Source organism: Oryctolagus cuniculus, chromosome 16 (assembly GCF_051225735.1).
Source record: "Oryctolagus cuniculus isolate XC-2025 breed Fujian yellow rabbit chromosome 16, ASM5122573v1, whole genome shotgun sequence".
NCBI classification, from domain to species: Eukaryota; Metazoa; Chordata; class Mammalia; order Lagomorpha; family Leporidae; genus Oryctolagus; species Oryctolagus cuniculus.
This window is the reverse complement of record NC_142882.1, coordinates 62,201,145-62,209,742: the sequence shown is the minus strand read 5'-3', so window position 1 is coordinate 62,209,742 and position 8,598 is coordinate 62,201,145. Positions and strand designations below refer to the sequence as shown.

The following is an 8,598-nucleotide window of genomic DNA, read 5'->3' as shown; positions in this document are numbered from 1 at the left end:
CCAACATTTCAAATGCTGAACCAACCGTTTTCTCCATATCTTCCTCATTATTTAAAGAAACAAAAACTAACGAACAAATTATTTGTATAAATAATGAATTAATTAAAAACACTTTTTACTATGAAGGGGGGACAGAGAGAGAGAGAGACAAAGAATCTCCCATTTGCTGGTTCACTCCCCAGATGTTTGCAATGGTCCAGGGCCAGGAGCTGGGTCTCCCTTGTGGGCTGCACACACGCAACTCCTTGAGATGCAGTTTTTTGTTTTTAACCTCATGGCTAACTTATACTCCACATTAATCCACTGGACGCAGTGTTTCAGAATCTAAACCTGCTGGCATCAGCCATCCAAACAAAAAGATATACTAAGAAGGCTTTGAATTAGCAACGCAAACACCTTTCCTTTTATAAAAGAACCCACAGTCCCTTAAAAAAGTCTAGCGAGTGAACGAACGCCGGTGTTAATAAGCTCACCTGGCTGAGAAACACGGTGGGAGCCCCACAGTCACGTGGACGCCCTGGAATCACAACGGAGGTGAACAGAACAGCGCGCCTCGGCTCACACAACCAGGACTTTCGGCGGGCACCGCCCCGGGCTGCGTTCGCCCACGCACGACCGCGGGGCCGTGGTCCCGCCACGCCGAGCTTCTCCTGCTTGCTGTTAGGTAACAAGGCTACGACAGGTGAAACTCGCAGCGCGCACTTGTTGCTGCCTTCCCCGCTCGGGCCCACGTGCCGCGGGACCCCGGGTCAGGGCTTCCATCCTTGCGGCCCTGGGGGCGCGACACTCGACCGCGCGCGGTGGGGGACACGCAGCCGGTGGCCCACGCACAGTGCCCCTCCGCGGCCGCACGGCGGCGTCTCCTCCCGGCCTCCGCCTTCCGCGCGCTCCACGCGCAGCCTTACCTGGCTCTCAAACTTCCACCCGCGCCGCCCGCCCCGAGAGGGCGCTGGCTTTCCCCCCGCCGCCACCAGGCTGCTTCCGGAGAGCCGTCCGCACCCCAGCCGCGACGGAACCCACCTCGCGCCCCGAAGCAGGCGAGGGTCGCCGGGCGGCCGCGAGGTCGGGCCCCGCCCGCGCTGGGAGTCTGCGCGTGCGCGCTGGCCGTCTCCGCGCGCGCGCGTCCGGCGCGGAGGGCCGGGGGGCGGGGCCGCGGCCGCTCGCAGGGAGTCCCCGCCCCCGCCCCCCGGCGTTCCGCGGTCGCCGTGACAACCCGAGCGGCGGCAACGGCGGCGGGCGCGCGAGTCCGGCGCCGCCTCCCGGCCGCCCCGCCAGCCAGGCAGGCAGCCGCCGCCCGGCCTTCGTGCTCTCCCCGCCTCCCCGCCCGCGCGGAGGGCCGGCCCGCCTTCCGCCCGCCCGCCAGAGAGTGAGCGGCGCCCGGCCGCCCCGCCAGCCCCGCTGTCCCCAGGCCGCCGTCCGGGCGCGCGCAGGAGCGGGCGCGACTATGCCAAGATGGTCCTACAGGCGCGGAACAAGCACCGGGAGGCGGCTCCCAAGCCGCCCCAGCCGCCCCGAGCCTCGCAGTCGCCGCTGAGGGGAGCTCCGGACCTCGGCGCCGGGGAGCCCGGGCCCGAGCGCGCGCCGCCGTCCCCGGGGCGCAAGGGCGCCGCGGGCAGGAAGGGGCCCCGCGCCGAGCCCGCCGCGCCGCCCGCCGGGGGCGGCCTCGGGGGGCGCCTGGTGGCCGGACTGCGCGGGGCGCTGGGCCTGCGGCGCGCGGGGCGCGGCCGGACCTGGACCACGCTCCTGCTAGGTGAGCAGCCCGGAGCGCGCGGCGCCGCCGGGACGCGCAACTTTGAGGCTCGGGCCCCGCGCTCTGCGCCCCGCCCGGAGCCCCGCAGGTCGGTGCCCGCCAGTTTGCCGGCGTCTCCGACTTTTTCCCTGGGACCGGCTCACCTCCTCTCCCCCTCCCCCGCGTCGGCTGTCCGTCGCGGCTTTCCGAAGCTGGCCCCGGGATCCGCAGCCGCCCGGCCCTGGCGGCGACCCCCGGCGGCTCTGGGCCGGGACCCGCGGCGCGGCGGATGGGCGCGGGCCTCGGCCCCCCGGTCGCGGGATGCTTTCCTTGCCTTGGTGGGGGGGTGGGGGGCGGGAGCGATTCGGCGGAGCTCGGGGCCGGCGCTCGTTCCCCGTCCTGCAAAGTTGCTCAACTCGCGGTGCAACTGTAGCGGGCCTTTTGCGTGCCGGCCGCAGCCCCAGCCGCTGGCACTTTGCGTGCGGTTCCCGATGGCACGGCACTTGGCAGGCTGTGCGGCTCCCCGCCGGGCTGCGGGCGTCTGACCGGGTCCCTGCCCTCCCGGAGCCTAACGCCGACGGGGCGGTGGGGCCGAAGCACCGAAGGGAAAGAAAGTTGGAGCGTCCGCAGGCCGGGGGCCGGTCTGGTTTCCATTGTTCCCGGACTGACCTTCGAGGAGGCAAGGTGTACCAGTTTGGATAACAGGCCCCATTTTTCTAAGTCAGCCGCTGAGCTGCTGCGCTCTCTCTATGTTGCCACAATGGGTTTGGCCGCTGAATTAGTTTAATTCCTTGTGATTTATCACTTCCTAGTTTTTCACATTCCCTTCCTGACCCGGAGTGCCCTTAGCCAAGAGTTTGGGGGTTCGGTAGGGGTGGAGGAACGGAAGGAAGGAACACAGCGCATTGGCTTTGTCTGCGATCCAGCCATTGCTTGAAGCCGCTCAGCCTTCGCGGTGTGTGTGTGTGTGTGTGTGTGTGTGTGCACGTGCACGGGGCAGAAAGTTTGCTGCTGTTATTAGGCGGTGTTTTTTTCCCAGTGTGGCTAGACCTGCACGGTGTTGTCGGCGGCGAGCCTGAGACGCCGGCCGGCGTGCCGGAGCAGTCACCTTGGGGAGGCAGCATGAGACAGTGGATGAGCAGAGCCTCCGGAGCCCGTGCGCAGTAGTTCAGTGCGGTTCAAGTTTCAACTTCGCTCCTTTGTGAGCCTCCCTTTCTCTGCTGTAGGGAGTAGAGTGTGTGCCTACTTCCTCCTCGGGATGCCCTGAGGAGCAGAACCCAGCGGGCTGGGTGATACACTGACTACACTGACGCATTGTGTCTAGAGCACTTGACATGTCTTAGTGGTTATTAGAAAAATAAATGCATAATGCCGACTTGCGAGCTCATGACCACGAAGTTGGCATTTTTCTTGAAAGGCTAGTATAAGCACAATGACCAATTTGCCAGAAATTATGGAATGGCATTGCTTCTTCAGGGAGGTTACACTAGAATGATATAATATCTATTGCCATGTTTTGGGGGGGGGGCATATTTTCTTTTCCTGTGATTGCATTTCCTGTGGATGGCCTTGTATTGCTAGCTCATACTTGGATTAATGTGTGTGTGCCTTCATACAACTTCGTAGTACTGTAATACTGTGACACTGCGTGACTTGCCTCTTGGAGGGTTGCAGGAGGAAGAGTGAATGTAGGCCACCATTCTGCCTGCATCCTGCTCAGTGACCAGGTTGGGTGACAGACCAAGGCCTGGGGACTTCCTCACCATCGACATGAGTCCCCAGGCTACCTGGAGAGATGTCAGTGCCAAATGATCAGACCTGGAATTGGTTTTTCCTCTGGTCCTGTATGTCATCTCGAGACTGATGTCATGCATATTTGTTCCCTGTCATCATGCTTTGCCAAAGCATCAAACACCAAAGCAAACCAAGAAAAACCAACTCAGGTCGTGAAGAGAGGAGCAGAATTTAGCGTTTGTGAACGCTGCCTCATTTCTTCTTTTCTAACCTTCCCAGAATGAGTGAGGGTTGAGCTGACACTGTCCAGTGCTCTAGTGTGGGATTTAAAAATAGCTCTTTGCTTTTCCACACTGAGAGGCATTGGATCTTTTTTTTGTTCATGAAGAGTTAACTGATACCTGATCCAAAGAGGTGAAGTATAACAACTAGATGTTATGCTAGCACAAAAGATGGTTTCATTTCTCTTTAAGAAGAAATTTTGTAGCATGAAGTTATGTGTTAGAAGTACAGATTGTTAAAGGTTGAGACTGATGAGAGATCTAGTCTGTGGGTGCTAAGCCCCTAGAAGGAAGACATTGCCCACCAAGCTGGCGCTTTCCATTGTTGGGCATTGTTAAGAGTTGTTTGATAAATGTGTGTTTTTCTTTATTTGATATCAACCTGATGGTAGCAAACATAAAGAAGGGTTCTTAAATGGTATATTTTTAATATTTTTTATTTTACTTCAAAAGGGATATCTCCCATCTTCTGGTTTATTCCCCAAATACACACTATAGTGTGCACTGAGCCAAGCCTAAGCCCAGAACCAGGAACTCAATCCAGGTCTCCTGTGTGAGGGGCTGGGACCCAGCTATTTCAGCTATTGTCTGCTGCTTCCCAGGATGCAGTTAGCAGGAAGCTGGAATCAGGAGTGCAGCTGGGACTTGGACACTAGGCACTCCGCAATGGGTCGTGGTTGTCCTAAGCAGAGTCTTAACTGCTGAGCCAAAATGCCTGCCCAGGAATATCAGCCAGAGGAAGTGGAAGTGTAGGAAGAACCTGACAGTGTTTCTCAAACTTATTTTGACTGCAGCCCACAGTAAACAATACTGTGTACATTAAACCTGGTCACAGTTCTGAAAATGCAGCCCAGACATTCTGTATGTGCTAGTATGGCTGTTGACCTATTTATGTATGTTCGCATTCAAGCAGGAAATAGGTGCAATAAATGGGCTATTTCCAGACGAGTGAGCAGGTTTAGCGCACCCACAGAGGATCGTGAGGCACGCAGGGACCGTCCCCAATGGGAAGGTGCCGCCGCCTCTGAGTGGAGAAGGAGAGCTTCGTCAGGAGCTGTGCTGTGCGAGTGAGGTCAGTCAGAGTGACCCCAAACCCTCCGTCCACCCTCTGCTCTCCCACTAGTGCCTTGCACTGGTCAAACCTGCTGGAAACCCTTGGGCGAAGGGCACAGTGGGGTACTGTATAGGGTCAGCCTCCTGGGACAGAGAAGGGAGGAGAGTGGGTGGAAACCAGCCAGTGCATATGTGCATGTGTTAGAAAAAAGTGTCCTGTAAAGTGTGTACCCCTGTCATGTGCAGTATGCTCTGATTTCCTCCTCTTGTTTTTGCTTCATGGTCCAGCGTTGTGATACCAAACTTGAAAACATTTCCTCAGAAGCACTGTTTTTTGTTTCTATGTCTGTTTCAAACTAGGTGGGTATCTGAGCGAAGCGTATGTCTTTTCTGAGCCTCAGTGTGTGTGTATGTAAAATGCGAGCCCTGGGCTAGACCAGTGGGTCTCCATCTCAGTTGTCTGTAGAGTTGCCTGGAAACTTCTAAACACCCGGATCCAAGCCGCGTATCAGGGCAACCCAGCGTGGCTGTGGGGTGGAGGCGATGACGGCGATCATGGAGGCCGCGTGTGTGCTTTTCCACTGAGCTGACATTCCCACGGTGGCACTGTGGAAGCCTCTCCCCTCCTTAAATGGGGACCCAGAACAGTTGGCTGCAGTTTCCCCAATCTCTATTGTTTCCCCAGAGCTGGGACTGTCAGTTGCCATTTATCATCTGATAAGGCCGTTATTTTAGTTGGACTTAAGAATGACATGTTTCTTGTACCATGTCCCTTATCAGCAAAGGGAAGACAGAGGGGTAGCTGGAGAGGGTTCTGTGTTTCAAGGGAAAACGGAAGGGCTGCTTTTCTCTGTGGAAGTGGAAAATACACATGTTAAACATGCAAACAAAGTGCGGCTGGTGAAAGACTAAATTAGTGTGTTTACAAAGCAAACACAAAACATATAACCGGAGCATGGAACAGATACCTTTTTGTTTTCCCCTCCTCCTCCTGCTCTGTTGGACTCGTTCTCATTCCCTGCCTGGTGCAGGAGCACCTGCACTCCTCTAGCCTGGTCCTTTATTGGCAGGGCTTCACAACCTCGCAGTGTGAGTGGAGTGGTTTTTTTGGGGGGGGAGGGCTGTCCTGTGCATTGCACTCCTGGTTTAGTGGCATCCCTGATTCTACCTGATAGATGCCAGCCCTACCTTCCCAGTGGGACACCCAAAATGCTTCCATATATTGGCATGTGTGCCCTGGGAGGCTTGAACCCCCATGAGAGAATTTTTTCAAGAAATTTATGGAAAGGTGGAATTAAGAGTTTATTTTGCTGTTAAGATGTTTTGTAATCCAGGAAGTTTTTTCATAATGCACATCTCTCTCTCTTTTTTTTTTTTTTTAACATAAAGGTTTATTTATTTAGTTGAAAGGCTGAGTTAAAGAGAGACAGAGACAGATAGCTTCCACCCACTGGTTCACTCCCTGAAATGGGTGCAACAGCCAGGGCTGGGGCAGGCCGAAGCCAGGAGCTTCACCTGGGTCTCCCATGTGGCTGGCCGGGGCCTTGGTACTTGGGCCATCTTCCACTGCTTTCCCAGGCACATTAACAGGGGCCTGATCGGAAGTGGAGCAGTGGGGCACTCATGGTATGCCATCATTGCAGGTAACAGCTTAACTCACTGTGCCCCGGGATACATTTCATGATGCACATGAACCTTCTGAAGACCCCTCATACACTCGTATAGTTGCTTGATGATGGACATGCCTTCTGAGAAGTACATCATGAGGGGATTTCATCATCCTGCAAACTTGATGGAGAGTACTGGCACAAAAACTAAGATGGCTGTGCCGCGATGTCACGAGGTCATGTGATCTTATGGGGTCACTATGGTGTGTGTGGTCTGTCCTCGACTAGAATTTCATTCTCTGGCACATGACTGTCATGGGAACATTGTGATTTCTTAGGGGCAGCAGGAGTAAGAAACTAGGTGGAGGCAGAGTCTAGGTATTGGGAAGTAGATGGGGGCAGTGTGGTGTGGTCGGAGCAGCACAGCCATTTCAGTACTGATCTGCATTTTCATCTGGTTTCTGCAATCACTTTCTCACCCTTAGCTGTGTCAACTTTAAATGCTTTGCCTGCTTATGCCAAAGAATAAATGAGATACATATAGAATAGCACAGCAGGTCGGGGCTGGCACTGTGGCTCGCACTGTGGCTCACTTGGTTAATCCTCCGCCTGTGGTGCCAGCCCCCCCCCCCCCCCCCCCCCGTTCTAGTCCCTGTTGGGGCGCCTGATTCTGTCCAAGTTGCTCCTCTTCCAGTCTGGCTCTCTGCTGTGACCTGGGAGTGCAGTGGAGGATGGCCCAGGTGCTTGGGCCCTGCACCCCATGGGAGACCAGGAGAAGCACCTGGCTCCTGGCTTCGGATCCGCATAGCTCCAGCCGTAGCGGCCATTTGGGGGTGAACCAATGGAAGGAAGACCTTTCTCTCTGTCTCTCTCTCACTGTCTAACTCTATCTGTCAAATAAATTAATAAAAAAATTAGCACAGCAGGTTAATTGCCATCTATTGACTACATACTGTGACAGGTGCTAGTTTTGGGGGATAAAATGGAGTACATGATTCACCTTCATGAAACCATGTGACAATATATGAGGTCTTCAGAAATTTAATGGAAACTGCATTCCAGAAAGAAGGGGGGGCAAATAAATGAGACAATTGCACATTCTAGTTAAGTGCTTTGGAGGAAAGAAGCAAGCAGTTGAGATAGGAAAAACAAAAAAAAAAACAGGACATGTTCACTTTAAATAGGGTCAGGAAATGCCCTAGAGTCCAGTTCTGAAAAACCCTGATGTTTCATGCTCAGTAAGTGTTAGCTTTCATGATTCTTCTTTCTTCAAGGGAAATAAGGAAAGGAGGCATCGTCTGCAGAGATCCGGGGAGAAGTAGAAAGAGCATGTTAGGGCTGGCATAAGGGGCAAGAAAAGCTGAGGACGTGTGGGCTTGCTTTCACACGAACCTCAGACACAGCTGAGCACCAGCTGAGAGTGTGTGTCTGTGTGAACACACAGGCACTTCCCAGGAAAGCCAATGAGCAGTACGGGAATTGAGGATTTTAGAGAATTTCTTCAATGTTTGAAACCGTTGTTTCCCTCTCTAAAATAGACATCTGGTTGACAGTAAAGAATGTTTCAAATGACCTAAACATATTGTATTATTAAAAGATACACTTAGAAGATATCTGGACATGAAATGCTCATGAGCACTAAAATAACAAATGTAATGAGTTTAGTTTGTGTAAATATATTCTTGTGTAAATAATGTACTCTTAGTTTGTAGTTGTCTGTTGGTCAGTAATATGGCATCAATACAGGAAGATAAAATTTTTACAACATATATACGTATATTTGGACATTGCTAAGATTTGATAGTTGTTACTAGTTTTAAACACCCTTTTAGATTGCATTAATGCCTCTTAGGTGTAACAGTGTCTCAAAATATTTGTTAATGAGCTATTTACATTATGCAGAGCGTAAGCCTGTGTACATGGGGTAGCTTCAGGCTTTATTATTTGTTGGTTTACTTGTTTTTATAATGATATTTTTAGGTTTTATTATTATTTAAAATTATTTATTTGAGAGGCAAAGAGAGAGAGGGAGAGAGGGAGGTAGGTAAAGTAGGGGTGTGTGGGTATCTCCCATCAGATGTTCACTTACCAGATGCCTGCAATAATTGTGGCTGGCCAAAACTAGGAACTAGGAACTCATTCCTGGTCTCTCACATGGGTGGAGGAACCTAGGTACTTGAGCTATCACCTGCTG

At 53.1% G+C, this 8,598-nt stretch overlaps 1 protein-coding gene across 3 annotated transcripts in view; it reads left to right on the top strand.

The window, feature by feature from the left end:
• Positions 1-1,307: 1,307 nt before the first annotated feature.
• The window catches only part of DPY19L1 (dpy-19 like C-mannosyltransferase 1), a 107,602-nt gene continuing 100,311 nt past the window's right edge, over positions 1,308-8,598 (top strand). For all 3 annotated transcript variants that reach the window (XM_051852895.3, XM_089315506.1, XM_089315507.1), the window contains exon 1: positions 1,308-1,750. In XM_051852895.3, coding sequence (XP_051708855.2) covers positions 1,453-1,750 — 298 coding nt within the window. In that variant the 5' untranslated portion in view covers positions 1,308-1,452. The remainder of the gene's footprint in view (positions 1,751-8,598) is intronic.